Source organism: Sarcophilus harrisii, chromosome 6 (genome assembly GCF_902635505.1).
Source record: "Sarcophilus harrisii chromosome 6, mSarHar1.11, whole genome shotgun sequence".
NCBI classification, from domain to species: Eukaryota; Metazoa; Chordata; class Mammalia; order Dasyuromorphia; family Dasyuridae; genus Sarcophilus; species Sarcophilus harrisii.
Window position 1 is genome coordinate 36109917 of NC_045431.1, and position 23069 is coordinate 36132985.

Below are 23069 nucleotides of genomic sequence, written 5' to 3' on the forward strand. Positions count from 1 at the left end.
GTACCTATTGTATATTTATTTCACTTTTGCTCCTATTATCCCTAAAAAGAATTTAGTGGGACAGACAAAAGAGGGAAATAATATTAACTTTATTATGTTTACAAAAGGAAGACAAAGAAGACATCCCAAACAACTGGTTTTCAGGCAGATGAATTATTTAAAAGAAGGGACAAAACAAAATATTATTAGTTGAGAGATAGAAAGTAGAAAACATGGGAACTGAATAGAGGTGGAGGCAGAATAGTTGAAACTTATTGGAAATGACTGGGTCCTTGGAAGAAGATAGAATTTTGATATGGACTTGGAGCATAAATGTACTAAATTTTACTAAAGCTTATGTTCTTAATAAGCCTTTATTTAGATATGGTTCTAATTGTTCCAGGTCATAACATAGAAGTGATGGGTTGCTTCTGAATTGTCACATAAACATTGAATGGAGACTGATACTTAATAAGGGAACAGATATTAGAAAAATATAATAAGCAGACACAATAACAGAAAAAGCTTATCTGTTTGAAGCCATTTAGGAGAGGGGCAAATCCCCTTACTTAGTTCTTTAGATTCTTGAATAGTGTCATTAATTTGTACTTGAATTAACGTGATTTTTGTTCTGAGATGGTATATGCCATATTGAAAAGAACTATAGACTTCAAAAATACTTCTCTAGGTGCATAACTTAAATTTTTCTCAGCCTCAGTTTCCTTAACTTTGAGATGGAGGTGATAGTTGTGCTATATATCTTGCAGGATTTTTGTGGAAAAAAATAATGTAAACTTCAAAGTATTATAAAATTGTGAGGAAGATAACTTCTATTCTTGTGTCAAAAAAATAGCTTAAATTTGTCCAATTCTATTTAAAAAGAAGAGTATGTTCCATTCACAAACGTTTTAAGAAATTTAGTTATCCTAAAGAAATAAGCTTCAACTATTTAGAAAAATCACATGCAGAATTTTTTTTGTTTTGAAAATTTGTGATAATAATTGATAAATGTCTTTGTATAAAGCAGGCAGCTAAAAATATAATTGCATTTCTATGCAAATGTTTTTAAAAACAACAAAGCACATTACATATGTTAACTGTACAAATGCACAGAGATATCAGCAATTAAAGGAAAAATGTGTAATCAAATTTTTGGATAACAAATGAAAATTCTAAAGAAAAGCACTAAACAGGATTTTAGTGGTACGTTTTACTTAATTTTCTTAAACGTAGATGAAATCAGTGGGATGAACAAGTTTGTGTGACTTTATTGCTTTACTCCATCTAGGCATACATTTTTATATACATTACAGTGGATTGATAGTAGTGAATTTACTTGGGATTGTTTTAAAGTATTGCTTTTGTCACTTGACAATTTATAATTTTAGATAAGTTATTTTAGGATGACCTCATCTTACTATCGATAGAGCTCAAAAATCTTAAAGATTGATTTCTAAGATAAGATTTCTAAGTCCCCAGAGTGGACATAGCCAGATATGCTTAAGAGGCCACTAGGCCAATACTTCTTTCACTTGATCATATCATACCTCCTCCTGCTCTCTTGGCATGTTAATGTTGGTTACCAAAAGGTATTTTAAGTGGGAGGTGGGGAAAAATTGTTTTTATAATGACTTGGTCTCTAAAATAGTTCCTTTCTGTCAGTGATTGGATCCTACTAATCTCATGACTATGAAAGTCACATTTATTAAGCCCATCAATAAAAGGTAACATATCTAAAAGATTTTAATTTTTGCCCTTCATGAACTTGGAGTTCTGTTGATGTTTAGGAGAAAACATTTGAAAACCAGCTTTTTTTATTCTCCATGTGATGTATTCTTTGCTGGCTGTGCCATGGAACCCATAAAAAGACTGCTATATATATATATATATATATGATTAATTCAAAAAAAAGGAAAAACTTAGAGCATTAGGTTTTTACATAGCCTTAAAATTAAGGCCTGTTAATTATAAATAGAATTCAGGCAGCCTCAGCTTTACATGTGCCTTGAGTTCACTACTCGAATGCCTTAAAATGTCTTTAAGCATTGAGAGAGAAACTTGGGCTTTGAAGATAGGATTTGCATAAATTCTAGAGTATTCTTTATTCATACTGCAAAAATTGATTTGCGACTACTACTGGAAATTTTAAAAAATGAACTTTTTCTTGTACAGTAAGTATCTTTGTAATATGAGACTTTTAAAAAATCTTCAAGTGCATTAGTTGAATTTATTTTAAAGGTTAAAGTAAAAATTCCTTTTTATTATAGGGACTGATGATGTTGTAGGTCCTGAAGGCATGGAGAAATTTTGTGAAGACATTGGAGTAGAACCAGAAAATGTAAGTTGAAGCTTTTTCAAATATTTATGAGAGCTTTAACAGTGAATAATCTGATTTCTCTCATTTAACATGTGTGAAAACTCTTGGATTCTACAGTTGAGACACTCCTAGAAAATCTGGAGGAGCATAAAAGAGAAAAGGCTTTTTATTCATGCTTTGAATGTTCATGCTTTAGCAATTCTTAATTTTTTGATTTCTGATGAAATTTAAAACTGATAATCCTTAAAACCTTGAACATTGGTCTTTCAGATAGAAGAAGCTATAGGAACTTGTTTAATTCAGTTCATATCATGTTGTTTTGAATTCTTAATCTGTCCTTTTTAAAAATTTCAACAAAGTACTTTGCATAGACTTTTCTGTCTTAATTCAGTTTTAGTGTTCCTTTGTATGCTTACACAGACAGTGGATATGTATATGTTAGAAGTGATGATTTTAAAAATTTTTTTATAGTAAATCTCAATGAATCAGAATTGTAAGTTGCCCATATTACTGAAAAAAATTCCCTATTAGTCTTGCATTTCAACCTGGCAAATGAGACATTAACTGTTATCTAATACAAACTTTTCATTTTATACATAAAGAAACTGGCCCAGGGAGATAATGGTTAGAATTAGATCACATGAGTACTTAAATAGCAGAAGATTTTTTCACCCAGGTCTTCTGAATCCATAGCCATGCTCCTTCTGTTATTTACTTGATATGTTTATCATCTTCTTGTGTTTTGAAGCTGTTGTCCTCTTCCTTACTTAGCAGATACCAAAACTTAATAGCATTACTTAAATATTCTGCAAGATAATTTACCATGAAATAAATGTTTGAGTTTATCTTTGTCTGCATTTAACACTACTTACCTTTTTAAAAATATCATTCACTGACTCCAGTTTACTATTTTCTTGAATATTTCACTATTCCAAAAGCTTATGGTGCTGGATGTGGTGACCAGTGTAAGTGTTTTAAAAAATGATAATAAGGATGAGTTAGTTTCTGTGTTCTGTACACTGTACTGTTTATTCTTAGGACTGTTTTTTGAACGATATAAGAATCTAGGACTTTTGGTAACCATCATCAAAGTCTTAAACAAGATAGTTTCAAAAATACCACCATACTTCACATATATCCAATTTGAATTTAATCCAAAAATTTCTTTCTCCTTGATATAAAGTTGAGAAGTCCTTAAGGGTCAGTAGGAGATAATTTAATATTGATTATTTCATATTCATTACTGCTATGTTATTTTCAACAGCAACTTTTGAAGAAGTTTGAATTTTTTTTCTTAGTACAAATATTGTATCTTAGGTTCAAATGAAAGTACTGTTAAAGCAAAAAAAAACAAAACAAAAAAAACCCAAAAAACTCCAGTAAAAAACTCCTGCTTTTTATCTTCCATCCCAAGCATTTATCATTTACTTGTATTCAAGACAGAATCCAATGTATTTCAGAAAGCTAGGATTTGAAGGCAGATTTATAATACCAAATAATAGTGTTCTCTTTCCTTTATATCATATTTCTTCTCTGAATAGCTAGCTTGCTTCTCTTTAGTGTTATTTCAGTTTGTCATCTGCAAACTATAATCTTTTTCTGTGCCTTCCCCAATATGTTTTGTGTGTGTGTGTGTGTGTGTGTGTGTGTGTGTGTGTGTGTGTGTGTTGTGTGTATTTTTTTCTTTTAAAATTCATATCTTTGAAATATTTTTTAGGGTGGAAATACTAGTCTACTTTTCAGTTTCCTATACTCGTAGCTTCTCATTTCTTGGTTTCAGGTCCTTTCTGTCTTGGAAAATATGACAGCCAGATTTCCTTAAGCCTTGTGAATTCTGGTACTTAGAAAATTGGGTACAGCCTTAGTTAAAGTAAGGGCTACTTAAAAGCAGGAGATTACTATGTTTAATTAAGCTCTTCAGTTCTAAACTTTTATTTAACCATATTCTATTCTTTCAACAACAGTGTTTTATTGGTGCCTTTTGTTTTTGCTGTATAGGCATTATCCCTTTCCCCATCAAATTCTCTCTTATAGGAAAGAAAAACAATCTAACAAAAATATCTAATGCGGAAGCTTGTTTGACAGTGAATATAGTATGCACTGCAGCATACCGTATACACTGTTGGAGTTTGAGAATTTTTGAGAACTGGAAGGGACTTCAGCACCCATCTCATCCAACATGTGCATGATGGGCCTCCCTCTTGGAACATACTTAAGAAGCAGTAGACTAGCCTCTCTCTGAGATTTCTGAGGATGGACAGGGAATCCACTAACACTTTTTTTTTTTTTTTTGATCCCAGCTTCCCCATTCCACTTCTGGACTGTTCTCTTAGGACAGTTTTTCTTGACATTAAGCCTAAATTGACAGCTTTGTAACTGGTATCCATTGTTCCTAATTCTGCCCTTTGGGGCTAAGGAGAACAAATCTGATCCTTCCTCTTTGTGACAGCTGTTGGAAATACTGTAATACTTAACATGACACATTACACTGTGACTCATACTTGTGTTCCATCACAGCCCCATATTTTTTCAGAGCTGCTTTCTAATCATGCTTCCTCTAAAATCCAGGTAAACTATGGCCATAATATTTCCCTCATTTACTGATGTAAAAGTCTTGTTAAAAAAGGAAATAAAAAGTTTGTTATAACCTGATCCTGATGAAGCTATACTGGCTCTTTGTAAAAACTGCTTCCATAGATATTTCCAATTATTTTATTCTAGTCATTGCATAGTTTGTTTTCTAGGGTCTGTTTACCTATGTCAGTTCATGTAAGCCTTTCCTTGCTTCTTTCTGTTTATTATAATGGCAAAGATGACAAAAAATCATCCATAATTAGTGTTGGAAAGATTATGGGAAGATAGGCACAAGAATGCATTTTTGGTAGAGCTGTGAATTAATACAACCACTTTGAAAAGCATTAGGGTTTGTTGAATTTTGGGTTATTGAGTTCTGTTCTTTCTTCCTTTCCTAATCTGTTCCATTGATTTACTTCTCTATTTTCTTAGCCAATACCAAATGGTTCTGCTTTATAATGTAATTTGAAGCTTGGAAGTGCTGTTCCCCAATCATTCCTTCTCTTTTTTCATTATTTCCCTTTGACAGTCTAGATTTTTTTGTTTGGTAGAGGATTAAAAATGTAAATTTGGTATGTTTTCATTTTTATAATATTGGCATAGCCTAGAAAAATAAGTGCTGATAATTACTTCAATCATTTAAGTTCTTTGTTTCTTTCAGGAGCCCTTTATAATTGAATCTATACAAGTATTTTGTGTATTTTAGTATCTTGATGATTTCAGTGTAACATCACTATTGGCAACATGGCTGAACTATAGGAGGGAATAATGTATAAAAAGGCTAGAGAGATAGGAGAAGACCAAGTTGGGAAGAATTGGAGGAACTAGTTATATTTGGTTCTAGAGGTTAGTAAGAAGCCCCTGGAGTCTATTGAGTGGAAGCTGTGAGAAGTCTGATCTGCTTTTATGGTCAGATTTATGCTTTATGTTGGCTGTGTAAAAAAAAGGGAAAATAAATCAAGAGAGTTTTGTAATAGTCGGGACAAGGATGACGAGAAGGCTACAGGGAGTGGAGAGAAGAGGACCGATTCAGGAGATGTGGAGATGGAGATGACAGGATTTGGCAATTGGTTGGGTAAGTGGGATGGAGGAGAATGAGATAAGGCTGGCTAATTTTTAAGCTGGCTGACGAGCTCTTGGGATTCTCTTGTCAGTAATGGGGAAGTTCAGTAGGAATATGGATTTGGGAGGGACAGATAATAAATTCTGCTTTGGATATGTTGAATTCGAGATGCCTTAGGAGATAATCACTATAGAGTAAATTCCATTGGGATTATGGGACTGGCCAGTTCAGGAGTCAGTCAAGACTTATACAGAGATCTGAGATGATGTAAACTAGAGGAAATAATGAGGTTACTAAGGGAGAGAGATCAGGGAAATGACATGGGGACTCAGGGCAGAAACTTGGGCACAATTTTATAGGCACCAGGGGACAAACTAGTAGAGAGGGAGAGATTGGATACATGGGGGGAGGGGCACATGGTGGAAGAGAGGGTAAGAGGGAAAAGAATGGGAGTAATTAGCTGTGGAATGACATTGCCTGGGGAGAAGGCCTCCTTGTCATCAGACACCAGGGTACACTCAAGCAGGAGATGCTGAGTCATGATGTCAAGGTTTGAGAAGTGAAGGGAAGTTGAGTACATGATGAATGACCTGGGTCTTCTTAGGATAGCCTGAGTCATGACTTAGCCCTGAGAGTATAGGAAGGGGGGCTGTTGTGAGACGTTTGAAGAGAGACTCAATAGCGGGCAGTGGGATAGAAAAACCAGTTCGGAGGGAGGAAGGATTGATTGTATTGTCGCAGCGATGGCCCAATCAAAATGAGATAGACAGAACAGGCTGTGAGATTTCTCCCAATTCTGTTCATTTGTAGGTTAGGGTTTGTCAAAGCATGAGTGGTAATAGGGCAAGGCGGTTGGGGAGTCAAGAGCAGAGGATGGCATATACTAAAACTGGTTCACTCAAGAGCTCAAGATTAGGAAGAGGTGAATGTGTGCCAGAGCAAAGGCCTTTAGGCATCACAGTAAAAAGAGTTTTTAAGGCTTGCCAATTGCTGCATGTACATTATTTCTGCTTGATCCTTTTACCAGTTCCCATGAGGAAGGTGCTGTGGGCATTTTCTCCATTTTGCTGGTGAAAGCAGCGAGGCTCAGGGGTTCAGGGATTTGGGCTATTATATAGCTATTAAGTGTGGAAGGGATCATTTAAAAATGAGTCTTTCTGATTCCTGGTTCAATCCATTCCAGTAGAAAACTATGGGAATGAATGAAATTGCAGGGGAGAGAGAGTAGAGAAAGAAAAGGGCCTGTGACTGGGTCATATGAGCAATGCTAGATCAGCTCTGGAAGGGAGAAGTTGAAGAGATTCAGGAAAAAGCAGCAGTGTGAAATCCAAGAGAGGAGAAGGTATTAAGAAGGGAGTGGCCAAATCCTGTTCATTGAGGAGGAGGTCTAAGAACAGGGTCTTTGATTAAAATGTCATTTCATGGCAGCTTGCCAAGCAGTGCAGAATTGTGGAATTGGAATTTAAAGTACAGTGAAATAGGATTTAGTGTGGAGCAACAGATATAGTTTACCCTTTCTGATTTACCTGGACAGGTGAGGAGAGAAGGTAACTTGGAGGAGCAGCAACATTTAAGGAACTTTTTTAAGGGTGGGGAGGGGTAAGTAGGAAGGTGAGGTTTCACTTATATCTTTTGGTTTAAAAAGGGATTTCAGGGGATGTTCAAAGTAATGAAGCTAAACTGTTAACATATCTTGGGCAGGTTTGAGTAAAAGTGATTGTTTATGTATGTATGTTTACAAATAGTCTATTTCTAACTCATTTTATAAATCATCTATCTCTCTATATCTTCTTTCTCGTCCCCCACCAGTGGAAATTTTCTCCCACCATTGTTGTTTTGGTTGATTGATCATTCCCTGGGTCACCTGGGTTCTTGTATTAATTTCCTCCTGAGGGTAGGTCCTCCTGAATCTCTAAGGTTCAGGAATCTTCAGAGCCCCTTTGAGGTCCACAAGAGAATTCTATAGACTTTAGAATCCTGGAGTGTCCTGGTGGAAGACATGCTAGTACTTAGTAGTCATTGCTACATTCCTATGCGGAACTGGTCACTTTCGTTCACTGGAACTTCTAAGGTATCTATTAAGAGTAGAGTTTTTTGTTTTTGTTTTTTTACAATTACTGTTAGTTTTCTTGGAGAGTTCTCTCTTGCTGTCTCTGGACAGAGTTCTTTAAGGCCATAAAGTGTCTCTGGATTGTCTCTGGTTGTACTTGGAGGCTATGAGCTTCCCTTCAGGTCCTGGTTTTGTTAATGGCCCCCTTTCATACTGCTTTTGGGCTATAGACAGGCTTTTTGCCCAATTCTGGGGTAGAAAAAGTTAGTGTAGGTTCTTTTTGGATTGCTTGATTTTTATTTGGTCTAATGTGAATTTCTGGTGTGCGTTAGAGTGGATGTATAGAACTACCTCCATTTGGGTAGCCACCTTAGAAGTCTAAAGTTTTTTTAATTAAAAGTTGCTCTGTTCATTTTTCAGTAGTCTCATAAATGGAAAGATTTTGCAAGGTATAATTTAGAAACTGTAAATTTCGAAGATTTACTGCATTACATCTGTATTCTGTTCTTTTTTTAAACAGGTGGTCATGCTTGTACTAGCTTGGAAATTGGATGCACAGAACATGGGTTATTTTACATTACAGGAATGGTTAAAAGGGATGACCTCTCTGCAGTAAGTCATTTTATTATTATTATAAAGAACAACGATCACTTAAATTCAGTTATGTATATGCACACACTTGTATATCGTGAATTTTGTTTCTGCTTTGCAGATTTTACTAAGTTACTTTTCAAGTAATATATCTTAATATCTAATATTTTATATGTTGAATAATAAAGGTGCAATAAATAATTAGGAATTTTCACAAAATCACAAAGTTGTAAGAGATCTTGGTGGCCCTGGCGGTACAAATAATAGCGGAACACTGAACCCTTCATTAACAAATGATATGGTATCCATTTGAAAATTCACAATAATGGAGGGAATCTTCTGTCTGTATATCTGTCTCTCTTTCTCCCTCTCTTTCTCTCAAGCCTGCCCATTGTAATTTTGAACCACTTAACTGAAGTTTTTCCTTAAATGGAGCCAAAATCTAACTGTACTTTTATGTCTTTCTCTTAATTTTACTCACTGAGACAAACCAGAACTGTTTTCATGAAATTCTTGAAGACATAAAAAAGACTTAAGATAGCTATTGTGTATTCATTGCTACTTTTTAGATCCCCTGTTTTCTGGGCAAAACATTATTCAGTGCTTCATCTTATATTCTTCTTTGGCACAGTGTTTAGTCCCCTCATAAGCCAGGTTGGCTTCCTGAATGTATTTTAGTTTCTTTATCCTTCCTAAAATACAGTGCCTACAGCTAAATCCAGTTGTCCTGAAGTGATATGACTGACTATTACCTTTCCTGTTCTAGAAACTAACTCTTTTCATTCAGTCTATGAACTTGTTAGGTTTTTTGCTCTATCACAGTTAGAAGTTTTGAAAACATATGTACAATATTAAATTCTAATTTCAATAATAGGAAAATAAGCCATCTTTCCAATCTCTTTCTATGATATAAATATTATAATCTATCTAAACTAGGGACAGATAAAACAGAAACATGAATCTCTAGACCAGTGCCCCTTAATGAACATTAATGTAAAAATTTTAAAAACATATTTTAAAAGATTTTAAATTATGTCCAAATTGTATAATAGACAATATATTGTTGCTTCAACAGAAGGAAGATTATATATTATGATACAATGTTAGTTATGTAATAAAAACCATATATTTATTTCAATAGATAATGAAAAGATTTTTGACAAAATCCAAAACCCATTTCAGTTTTAACCTTTTAAAGTATAAAGATGAATAGATTTTGTCTTGATATAGTAATACCTATCTAAAATTAAGTTAAGTATTATATGTAATGGAGAAAAATTAAAAATGTTTCTCGAATAATCATAGGTAAAGCGAGTATTCCTGTTATTAACACTTCTATCAACATAGTCGTCCTGGAAAGGTTCTCTGTACCAGTAACTAAAAAAGAAAATTCCTGGTAATATTCCTAGGCAAAGGAAAAACAAAATTACAGTTTTTTGTAAATGATATGATGATTTATTATAAATTCTCCAAAATCAATTAAAAATTAATTGAAACAATTCAACAAACCTGTAGGATATAAAATGGATTCATATAAAGCCATTAGCATTCCTATAATATCATCTGCAAAATTCAACAGGAAGAGCTAGAAAGAGAATTTCCATTCAAAACACCTACAGAAGGTATAAAATATTTGGCAAGGATATCTGCCAAAATACATATGCAACATAAGAGAATCAATGTTTCTGAGGTGGCTTTGTTTAACCCCAATTTCTTTTTCCCTCATGGGGCCTCATTGCTCCAGCTTTCCTGATGTAGTTTTCTTGGTGGAAAGGCTTACCAAGTCCATCCATTTGTAGTCTACACTCTTACTGAGACTATGGGAATTATGCTATATCATGACCAGACATGTTTTCAAATGGAAATAAGGGAGGGGCTGCATCTGGAGGGGCCAGTGCCACTTTAATCTTGTTGCATTTTCTCACTATCTTAGGATAAAGGGGAGCCTCTCTATTAAATGTTTTGTTTTATGAGTTGCTCATTTTATCCCAACATTGAATCTGAACCAAAAAAGGTACTGGTATTAGAGCTGTGTCTACAATGTGTAAGAATTATATAGATATAAATATTAAGAACTGCAGAAATAAACAGACATAAATAATTGGACAAGAGATTGTTTAATAATTGATTGGAATGATCTATGTCAGTTTAATAACAATGACAAAACCACGATGTTCATTTAGTCATATAATCATATACTAGTGAATTACCAAAGTATTATTTTGTAGAGCTAGAAAAAATAAGGAAATTCATATGGGGGAACCAAAGGATCAAGAATCTTAAAGGGGAAATAACAGGGTTAAGAGTGGGGGAAGTGAGATTAGTAGCACCAGATCTCAAACTGTACTGCAGATCAGTCATAATCAAGATGATTTGATAGTGGTTAAAAATGTAAGGTCAGTCAGTTTGAAAGTGGTTAAAGATCCAGTATAAATAAGAAAATGGCACTCTAGCATCATGTTTGATAAATCTGGAGATTAGTTATTGGTTTAAGGACTCATTATTTGACAAAAATTCTTGGAAAAATGAGAAAGCCATCTGACAGAAATTAGTTGTAGACCAAATCTCATACTACATACTCAGATAAACTTCAAATGGATGATACATAACTTAGACATAAAAGGTGACACTCATAAATAATGGAAAAAGAAGAAATTACCTTCAGGTCTGTGAATGAGGGAGGTGTGGGGGTAGGTAGAGGGGGAGTTGCAATCATGGAAAGAAACATAAGACTGTTTTGATTACATCAATTAATATGGTTTTTGCAAAATGAATAGAGTTAAAATTAGCAGGGAACTTGGAGACTGGTAGGAAACTATACCTTTGCATTTCTAAGGCATAGAAGGAATGAACTTAAATAAGACTAAAGAGCCATTTCCTCATAGATAAATGGTCAGGGAATATCGACAGGCAGTTTTCAAAGGAGGAAATTCAAACTGTCAACCATAATAAGAAATGCTAAAAATGAGAATAGTACAAATTAAAACAACTCTCAGGTTTTCCCCCCTACACCACCATCAGATTAGCAGCAAATGACCAAGGATGGAGAGGCTGAGAGGAAAATGGGCAATATAATAATGCATGTGTGTAGAGCTGTGAATTGAATCAGCCATTCTGGAAATTTGGAGCTGTGCCCCAAAGTTAAGAAATTATCTTGTTGCCAACTTGTCTTTGTCATCTCGGTCTCATTTTTCCTCTCTGAGATTTATGACTTCCTTTTTGAACAAAGAAGTGGAGAGTTTTATTACCGACCTGCTTTTTCCCCAAAGCTATGAGGCTAGAATGCTGAATAAAAATCAAACCATCTTTCTTCTAACAAAAAATCTTCTATTTTTCAAAATACTAAATATGTTTTGAACTTAATACTCCTTTATTCACAGAAAGCAAAAATATGACATAAGCAGTGTCTATTACTTTATAATTTTACCCATAGTGCATTACTATACAAAATATGTGTGAATTTTTTTTGGGGGGGGAAAGGGGTTTGATTAGTAGGTGGGAAATAGTCATAATGGCAAAAATTAACACAAAAATAGTTGAATGAAAAAAAAGCAAAAGGGAATTATTGACGTATCTTTAAAAAATTTTTATGGTTACTAGTTCAGCATCATGAGGACTTTAAGGAGCTCAGAAAGTCTTATTCATTGAGTCAAAAAACAAACACAAGCCAAATGTCTGCCTGGGAATAGTTCATAAGGAAAGGGTTTAGCAGCTGATCCTGTCAGGTCTGGGGGGGTGGGTAGCCCTTGTTTTTGATTCTTCAGGGCTTTCTAAGTTCAAATTTGCCTTCAGCTGCAGGAGGAAGGACAGGAAGAATTTAATCCCATGAATCATGGGGTAAAATCAAAATAAATAAATAATAAATTAAATTAAAAGAGATAAGAGCATTTTCAACAGCTAAAATGCTCCCCTTTCCCCAATCTTTCATGGCATGAATAAAGTTGAGGATTTGGCCCTTTAGCTCTCCAGTTTTCTCATTGCTTATTATTTCTGGGATATTTTGCACTGCCGACACCAAATTGTAACTTTTAGACTACTTGTGTAACAATTACTAGAATTAGTGTGATCACATTTCATGAAGATAACAGTGGAAATTTAAAACAATAAGTTAAATAGCAAAATGCTTTCATTGCTCTGGGACACAAATCATCTTGTCGTTTTGTTGCCTTTAGTCATGTCTGACTCTTTATGATCCCATCTGAGGTTTTCTTGGTAAAGATACCAGAATGGTTTGCCGTTTCTTTCTCTGACTCATTTTATAGAGGAGGAAACTGAGGCAAACAGGGTTGGTAGTCATTATCTGAGGTTGGATTTGAACATTTGTCTTAACTCTACTGCACCATCAAACTGGGATAGGTGTGTGTGTGTGTGTGTGTGTGTGTGTGTGTGTGTGAGAGAGAGAGAGAGAGACAGACAGACAGACAGACAGACAAATAGAGGGAAGACATTTAGGGTATCATCATGAAACGTGGCCATTGTTCCATAGCTTTTATATTGGGGACTTTGAAAATGGAGACTTTAAAACTCAACTATAAAGAGCTAGTAATTGTAAGAATAAAGTTGATTTGTTAAATATTTTATTGTAAAAACATCAGTTTCATTTATTGTTTGAAATGGGTTTATCTCTTTACCCTTTAGTGTTTTCCCTTTATTTGTAGTAAACTACAAAGTATGCTTTCTGTGTAACAGATCATAAACATGAAGTTTATATGTAGTTTCTTTCATTTTTCTCTCTCTTCTTTAGATGTGATTCAACAGAAAAATTAAGAAGTTCTTTGGATTACTTGAGATCATTATTAAATGAGCCTGCAAATTTCAAACTTATTTACAGATATGCATTTGACTTTGCCCGGGTAAGTATTGTGCTTTCTAAGTCAGATGTTTTTGCTTTCTGTTTTAAATATTTCCCGAAAGTTCTTTTTATGTGCTATAGCAAAGAGGATGGTTTAAATTGCTCTCTTGATGCTTGTTAATAGTTCTCTCAATGTGTACGTTTTTTAAAATAACCCTTTGTGTGTGTAAAAAGTAGATATGATTACAAAACCTTTGTAATAGAAATAAAACAATAATCAGTTTAATGAAAATTAGCTTAACAAGGGAAAAACAATTGTTTTCTAATATTTGTGTTCATCAAGATTGATATGGGTCATGACAATTTAGGTTTGTGTCATCTACAGCACTGTTTATAGTAACTATTCAACAGAATGAGTATTTGTTAGATAATGATGAAAAGTGTAAAACAACAAAAATTTAGTTTTAGGTCCAGTTTAATCTTTTCTAATATAGTTTTGACTTTGATGTTAAGATGAGATTGTCTTGTGGAAATGATTGGAATATCAAATTAAACTGAATCTCACTATACAAAGATGGCAACTTTACATTTTTAGAACTATTCTAGTTAAATTTGCAGAAGCTTATTACTTGCTATGTTGGCCGTTATGTGATCTTTTTGTTTGTTTGTTTATTTGGGTCAGACAAACTTGAAACTTTTAAGGTACAGAACGAGTTGTGATCTGCACTTAGGGCCAGTTCCCACATAGCAAATCATAAATTCTTGAAATATTGAAATATTTCTTTGAAACATGTAACATGTATTTATTGTACATTTTTGAGTCAAATTCAACCATATGAGAAAGTTAGTCTTTAATAATGACCAGTGTTAAGTTGTTGTAAGAAAGTGAATTTTGAAACTATGGATAACATTAAGTCCCCAACTTTTGGGATAAGAATTCACTATTTGATAACATTAAGTAAATGATGTATGTTTACATATGTTCAAAACGTTTATTAAATATTTGAAAAGTTACTTATCCAGATAGCTAGGATTTTTCTAAAGTGATAGATATATTTCTTCACAATGATTTTTGAAAGTTGTTTATTTTTAATTTTTTCTCAATTACATGTAAACAATCTGATAGGTATGGGCTAGAGCTCAGTTGTTTTAATATACATTTCTCTAATCAATTAATTAGAGCATTGTTTTCATATGACTAGATAGCTTTGATTACTTCATCTGAAAACTATTCATATCCTTTAACAATTTATCAATTGTAGAATGGTTCTTATTTCTATAAATTTGCCTCACTTCTCTATATATTTGAGAAATGAGATCTTTATGAGAGAAAATGTGCTATAAAAATTTTCACACTTACAATTATTGTGCATTTCTCTCCATACTATTTCATAGCCCCAGTTATCCTATACTCTTTCCCCTTTCACCCTGTCCATTATCAAAAGTGTATATGTTATTCCATCTTTGAACTAATTATAAGAATAAAGTTCATGTGCTCTTCTACATCTTAACTGTCTTCCCTTCCAATGTAAAAGGTGTTTTGTGTCTCTGTTATGTCAGGTACATTACTCCATTCTATCTTTCCCTTTCCTTTTTGCCCAATGTGTTCTTTCTCACTCCTTAAATTTATTTTTATAGATAACTCAGACCCATGCCCTGGGTCAATAGTCTAGCTGCCCTAATAGTGAGAAAGTTTTTAAGAGTTATAAGTACAGACCAGGAGATCATTATATACTTCAACAACAATACTAGATGATGACCAGTCCTGATGGATCAGGCCATCCTCAGCAACGAGATCAACCAAATCATTTCTAATGGAGCAGTAATGAACTGAACTAGCTATACCCAGAAAAAGAACTCTGGGAGATGACTAAAAACCATTACATTGAATTCCCAGTCCCTATATTTATGCACACCTGCATCTTTGATTTCCTTCACAAGCTAATTGTACAATAATTCAGAGTCTGATTCTTTTTGTACAGCAAAATAATGTTTTTGGTCATGTATACTTATTGTGTATCTAAGTTATATTTTAATATATTTAACATCTACTGGTCATCCTGCCATTTAGGGGAGGGGGTGGGGGGGGGGTAAGAGGTGAAAAATTGGAACAAGAGGTTTGGCAATTGTTAATGCTGTAAAGTTACCCATGTATATATCCTGTAAATTAAAGGCTATTAAAAAAAAAAAAAAAAAGAGTTATAAGTACATTACTCATAAGTATCAGCCAATATAGGAATATTAATAATTAAACCTTATTTGAATCCCTTATGATTTTTCTTTTCTATTTACCTTTTGAAGTTTTTCTCAAAGCTTGTATTTTTTAAAGTCAGATTTTCTATTCAACTGGTTTCTTTAAATCAGGAATGCTTAAAAGTCTTCTATTTTATTGAATATCTGTTTTTCCCCCTGAAAAGTTATACTCATTTTTGCTGAGTTAGGTGATTGAGTGCAGTGAGAGCCTTTTTGCCCTCTCGAATATCATTCCAAGCCATCTGATCCTTTAATATATTGCTGTTTTCTAGGCCAGTTGTTTTTCCTACAAGATAATTTGACATTTTGAAATTTTTTTCACTCTTTGGATTTTGTTTTATTGTTACTGATGATTCATAGAGTCATTAGCTTTCACTTGACAAATTCTAGTTTTTAGGGAATTATTTTCTTCAGTGAGCTTTTTGTACTTCCTTTCCCATTTGCCCAATTCTACTTTTTAAGTTGTTCTTTCCTTTAGTGAATTTTTTGTACCTATTTTTTTTTCCTATTTGCTAAGTTTTTTATTCTAAGGAGTTCTTCTCTTCATTAGATTTTTGTTTCTTTTGCTATTTGGCCTTATTCTGTTTTCTAAGGTGTTGTTTTCTTCAGCATTTTCTGTGTTATTCCTTTACCAAACTGTTGACTCTCTTTAAAATAGTTTTTTGTATCACTTTTATTTTTCTCTCTTATTTAAATTATGACAGTCTGTTAATAGTATTTTTTACTAATTACATGTAAATATAGTTTTCAACATTCATTTTTGTTAAGATTCTCAGTTTCAAATGTTTCTCCCTCCTTCCTCCCTTCCCAAGATAGCAAGTAAAATCATCTTAAATATATTTCCATATTAGTCATGTGAAAGAAAAATCAAAGGGAAAAACCATGAAAAAGAAAAAAAAAGAAAAGAAATTTTTAAAAAGTGAAAGTAATAGCTTTGATCTGCATTCAGATTCCATAATTTTTTTTTCTGGATGTGGAAAGCATTTTTCATCATAGGTCTTTTGGAATTGTTTTGGAGCACTGTACAGCTGAGAAGATTCTCTCATCCTCATCCCTTCCCAATTTTTCCTCTACACCTCTTACTTGATTTGTAAAATCCTTCCATGGCCTCAGACCGATTCTTTTTTTTTTTTTTTTTTTTTAAGCTTTGGATATAGGAATTTTGATTCTATTGTCTTCTGAGTGTGTATTTTGATCCTCCCTGTGACTGTAGTAACTTTCTTTGGTCAGCATCTTATTTTGCCCTTTGACCATTTTTCTAGCCTACTTCTTGATTTTTAACTCTGTGCTAAAGTGGGGCTCTGCTTCTAAGTGGAAGTGGCGTGTCCCAAGCTTCAGGTTTTCTCTTTGACTGTTTTTGAAGGCAGTGCTGAGGACACCAGGTGGTGTCATCTAGGGAGAGGAGGTTTTCTACGCTCCTGGGGAGCGCACTGGTCTGTGAGAGACCCCAAGCACTCTTTTCAGCCCTGGACCTGTGGCCACAAGCTCTGGTGTGCTAGTATTGGGCCTGGGACTGAGACCCAGGGCTGAACAATGCATGAGAATCCTGTCCCCCTCCTTACCCCAGTACCAACAAAGGAACCCTGTAATCTCCTGCTTGTTTGATCCTCTAGTTTGTGGCCTGAGATGTCTGGAAACTGCCATTGCTATCTCTGATTGATTTGCCCCCAAAGCCTGCTGCTGGTTTCCAGGGGTCTGAGCGTGGGCCTGTGCTTGACTGTGTTGTACTCACCCTTTCCTGCTTATCACCTAAGTTGTTTTGGGCTGGGAAATTGTTTCATCCCATCCTTTTACAGGTTTTGCCATTCCAGAATTTATTTTCACTCATTAAAGCTGTTTGGAGGGGCTTTGGGAAGAGATGAGTTCCTGCTTTTTTTCTACTATCTAATCTCTGCAGCATTTGTTCTTTAAAATTTGAGTTTCTAATTCACTCCCTTCCTTTTTCATCTCCCTCCTTTCTTTGATATCCAACATTTTATACAAATTATACATGTGCAATCATTCAAAACATTTCCACATACAATGCCCCTTTAAAGCTGAAAACATTGGGCAAATAATATTACTGTTAACCTTTTTTAATCTGCTGCTAACTGATTAATCCTTTCCCCCCCACACCAAGTATTTTAGACTTCCATCTAATGTATATTTATTGATTAACCTATTTTATCTATTATATGGGTCTCATTGATTTTGTATAAATAAAATCAGTAAATTCATGGCTTGGAGAAGACAAATATAGACAATAATAATAAACTGGATTTATAGTTAGTACATTTCATAGAATTTCTAAGTTGGAAGAGCACTCAGAACCAACTTAGTTCAGTCTGTCACTATCTCCCACAAGTGGTTGTTGAGTTTTTGCTTAAAGATTTCAAGTAAAGACATGCCCCTTACCTTCTGAAGCACTGATTTCCTTTTGGGAACTTGTTTTATCCTTATAATAAACTTTAATTTGTCTCTTTGTAACTTAGATACGTTGTTACTAATTTTACATGGACTAATGCAGAATAAATCTCATCTTTCTTCCCCTCAGATATTTGAAGATAGTGATCATGTTCCTGCTAATACTTTTCTGTGTTAAATATTTTTAGTTCTTTTCATTGATCCTTGTATGATGTGAAATTGAAGCTTCATCATCTTTCTTGCCCTTGTCTGGAACTCTTCATCTTATCAGCATCCTTCCAAAAATAGGTTTTTTGTTTCTGTTCACATTGATCATTCCATTAATTTATGTGCCACAATTTGCTTAACCATTCTTCATTTGATGGTTCCTCCAACTTTGTTCCAGTTCTTTGTCACTATATTTTGGGCCACTCTGAATATTATTTTGGTACACTTAAGTGTACCTTTCTGATTGTCTTGGATGCCCTTGGACTATATACCTGTGAGTGTGATTCAGGAGCAAAGGGGTTTAGTCCTTTTTAAAATTTTTTTTAACTAAATAATTTCACATTGATTTCTAGAAAGTTTGAAGCAATTGACCTCCTCACCTAGAGCAGCTTAGCATGCTTTCTATTTTGTCCAGCTTGCTAGATGAGTTGTTTGATTTGCATTTCTCTTTTTGGTGATTTGAAGCAACTTCTCATGTTATTATTAATCGACTATAGATCTTTTTTTGAAGACCCTTTGTTCATGAGATGGTTTGACCACTTAGACGGTGACATAAATGTATTATCTGGGGTTCACATGAGGCTACTAGCTTTTCTCTTTTTACTATTATAAATCCTAAAATGGAGTTATTTCCCCCAAGGTTTCCATCATTTGTACTTCAATATCCAATTCTTCCTTGTTGCTAAGAACTGCAGGGGCAGAGCATTATAGGTAAGATTTAGGTAAGAATTACCTGCATACCAGACTGGTTTTTAAAGGAAAAGGCTTTAGTGTTGTATAGACCAACAGTAGGGGATTGATTGGTCTAAGGGCCTTCTCCAGGATGGGTGTTTCATAGGGAAAAGGGGTGTGTGTGTGTGTGTGTGTGTGTGCACGCGCACGGGTAGACATTTACTTTGTACTCAGCGGTCAGATCTTCTCCAGGGAGAGGTTTATTTCTTAACCATTGGCCACATTTTAAGAAAAACAAGGAATAGAAACATCTAGTAGGACCTGAGCTTCATAGCATCTGTCCACTAGGACCCGAGCTCTTGGCACCTGAGTATGTGAGTAACCATGTCCTATTTACCACAACCCAATCACCCACACCTATCCCGGTGAGCAACAACAACTTGTTTTCCTTCCCCATCCTTAACTACAAACAGAGATCCCTTTGGGGCCATTCCAGAATCCATTTGGAACAGAATTTCCCCTTTTGGTTCCTCCACCATTTGAAGGATTAAATTTTTATTAATGCAGGTTAAGAAATTTTTTGATTTTTCTGCTCTTGTCACAAAGAGCTCCAGAAGCTGTCTGCTTCCCTCCTGCATAATGCTTCTGGGCCATGATTGGGACCCCTTGTGCCCTGTTCTTCCTTCTTGTCCTTGCCCCCTCATCGCTTCCCATTTTGACTCTTGCAGTAACCTGCTGGATAGAGCCCTTCCCAGACTAGTTTAGTAAAGTGCATGAGTTCCTTCTCCCCTCCAGGAACAGATATAAAATTAGATCTGTTTGGCAGTCATAGGTCTTCCTACCTTTCCAGTGTCCTTACACTTGGGGCCGGATTTGTTCTTTATCGTTTTGTAGCATTTAATTTTGATTGTTATATAGTGAGGATTCTTTTTTGTGGTTGTTGCCAGTGTGTGTTGTGTTTTCTTGGCTCTGCTCATTTATTATTCATTAGATCTTGTAAGTTTTTAATTGCTTTGCTGATCATATTCATCATTCCTCATAGCACAATAATTACTTTATTTACATCCCACAGTTTGTGTAGTCATTCCCCACTCAGTGTGCATCCGCTTTGTTTCCAGTTCTTTGCTATCACAGAAGGTCTTGCTCTAAACGTTTTGGTACAAATGGGGCCTTTCTTTTTTTCATTTACTTGGTGGTAGTGGTGATGATGTCCCTCTGGAGTCTCTGACAATAGAGCACAGACATTGTTTTCTTCAATGGTTGTGTGAATTCACAGATCCATCAGCAGCGCATGAAGTGTGCCTGTGTCTACAATCTCTTCATCATCTGGTCTCTTGTTACCTGTCAAGTTTTGCTTTAATGGACATTTCTCTTATTAATGACACAGACATTCACATGACTGTTATGAGTTTAAAAGTCTTTTGAGAATTTTTTTGTTCTATCCTTTGACTTAACTATTGGAGAGTGCTCCCCCTTTAAACTAATCTATATCTCCACATGCACACATCTTATATGCAATGAAATGCATCCTCCCCATTCCATACAAACACATATGGACCCTTTTAAAATTTAATGTTTATTTTGAATGAGATAGGCCCTTCCAAAGTTAAAGTCTACTTGAGGGTCACTAGTAATCCCACTACATTTTAATAATGTTTGTAAGAGAAAATTTACTGCTATGAATAAGATTTCTAATTTATCTGGCTTGTAACCCATATTTTGTCAATGTTAGGGTATCTGAAGTTTTATTACTGTCTTTTTGCTTGTGATTTGTCTGAGTTTCTAGGTATTTCACTTGCTATTCTTCCTGCATTGTAGCTATTTGCTGTGGTATCTAGATTAATAGATAATACATAGGCAGTGTTATCTTTTTGTATTCCTTTTCAATTAAACTTTTAAAATTAGTTTTTCAAGACTTTGGGTAAGTACATTCTTTCATATAAGCCATTATCCAATGTATCACATCCTATAGAGGAGCTTTGAATCCTGCAGGGAGAGGGTGGCTATGTGTGTATTTGTATTTGGCGTGTAGATGGAGTGTTCCCAGAGCTTTTTTCCTTCAAACTTTGATTTCATTAGAGACAGGTATAGACTGGTGTAGCAGATGGGCTGATGATGACTTTGGCTTCAGTGTGGGAGTTAGGCCTGGTTCAAAGGTCTGCCTTCTGACATATCCTAGCAGTGGGACCCTGAGTGAGTCACTTGAAACTCACATTGACTCCTGGGAACCTGAGAAAATGTTGCAGGGCAGCTGCTGAGTTGCATTAGTAGAATGAATTTCCTTGCCAGGAACTTTTTACATTAAAGGAATCAGGAGCCAGATAGCTTGGTAAAATGAAATATTACCTCTCATGGAATATTTTCTTCCCAAATTCTCCATTTCTTTCATCGGTAGATTTCCTTTAAAATGTATGAAGTGTTTTTTTTTTTTGTTTTGTTTTGTTTTGCCATGATGTGGGAGTCACTGTATTTCTCTCTATTTGCAACCTAAGTCTTCCTTCTGATATGCCCTTCTTGGCATGTGTGAGTGTGTGCTTATGAAGAATATAAATATTCTATTGGTTACCTAGTATTAAAAGGAGTCATTTTTTTTTCTTTGCCCTGCTTTCCCATCTACAGTCAGTCAGAACAGATTGAATTCTTTCCAGTGTTTCTGTTCCCATCCCTCTGTCATTACAATAATTCAGCCCCTATTATGTTTCTCCTGAACTATTTAAATAGACTATTAATTATTGCATTCATTTTTACACATCCAGTCTATCCTCCATCTCTACCTTATTGCATATCACTTAATTATTGCTCTTTCTACATCATTGCTTTATCATCTTACTTCTCCCCTGCAAAATCTTTTATTGCTTCCAAATCCTATTACTTCATGAGTCAGATTCAACCCCTTTGGTCTAGCATTCAACACACTGCACAATTTGGCTTCTAGCCTGCCCTTCCAGTGGTAAATCCCACTGTTCCTCTGTAAATACTCTTCTTGGCATTCTCTGAACATGTCCTGATCTTTCCTACTCCTCATCCTTTGATAAGACTGGGTTGCTCTGAAATGTTCTTCCTTCAGGATCCAGCTTGGTTCTCTGGGAAGCCTTTCTCTGATCGTTGTATCAGAAGTTTTCCCTTCCTAACATATAGCCCTTGGTTTTTACCATCTTAAGAAATTTTAGCATACTTTGCATTGTGTGGTTTTTGTTTGTCAGCACATTTTGGGGATTTTCCAGATTTAGCAAATCTTGGTCCCAAAGGAACATAGATTTAGACCCAGCAATCCTCGACGTTCTGAAGTCTTTTGGAGATGAGGAAGTAGAAGTGACCTTCTTACACATGTTGCTGTCTGAGTACTGCCTTCTATGTTCTGTGCCACTCCACTTAGTGTGCTCTCATTGGAGAAAAGGCAAGGTGGTTTCATTATTTTTAAATTACTGAAATATCAGAAATATACTGAGAATATTAACTTTCCTTTTTTCTTCTTGAATTGGACAGGGATTGGGAAACAGGGAGGTGAAGGTAAATGGAATATTACACAAACAACTGATTTCTGCTAATTTTAGTCATTTTTATCTTTGAGACTCTCATTCCCTTTTTATTGTACAACATGATTTCACTCAACAGGGAAGTTGTTTGAGCTGTAAAACTGTAAAATGAATATTCGTTTTCTTCCTTTGGTGCTGTTAACTTTTTAAAAACCAAAATCTTACTAAAGACAGTTTTGAGAGAGATTGCTGTAAGTTTGTGTCTAATGAAAACAGAAATTATTTCCTAATTGAACCAAAAATGTTTGTTTACTTTTGGATCTTATTTTAGGCTTGGGACTTAATTATTTTTGAGCCAGAGGAAGAAGGACCAGATATAACACTCCCTGCTAGTATCACTCTTAGCAGTTTGAAATTGCATTGGAGGACCAACCTGGGAGGAGGTGGAGAGAAAAGAGATGTTAGATGGAATTGAGAGAGAGAGAGAGAGAAAGAGAGAGAGAGAGAGAGAGAGAGAGAGAGAGAGAGGAGGAGGGGGAGGGGAGTTAAGTGTTAACTCATTTCCATTCTTTCACTCCGATTTAAACAGCTTGTTTTGATTTGAATTTAATTTTCTGGCTTAGTGAAGATTTTTTTGTGTACCTACTTGGTGTAGGTAAATTTTGGAGATTTTACATAGGGAAACCTTTTTT

The 23069-nt window shown here is 34.8% G+C and overlaps 1 protein-coding gene across 7 annotated transcripts in view; it reads left to right on the forward strand.

Moving 5' to 3' along the window:
* Positions 1–23069, forward strand: part of DCUN1D4 (defective in cullin neddylation 1 domain containing 4) — a 77148-nt gene that overhangs the window by 42179 nt on the left and 11900 nt on the right. For all 7 annotated transcript variants that reach the window (XM_031942947.1, XM_031942948.1, XM_031942950.1 and 4 more), the window contains 3 exons: positions 2247–2317; positions 8504–8595; positions 13319–13427. In XM_031942947.1, coding sequence (XP_031798807.1) covers positions 2247–2317; positions 8504–8595; positions 13319–13427 — 272 coding nt within the window. The remainder of the gene's footprint in view (positions 1–2246; positions 2318–8503; positions 8596–13318; positions 13428–23069) is intronic.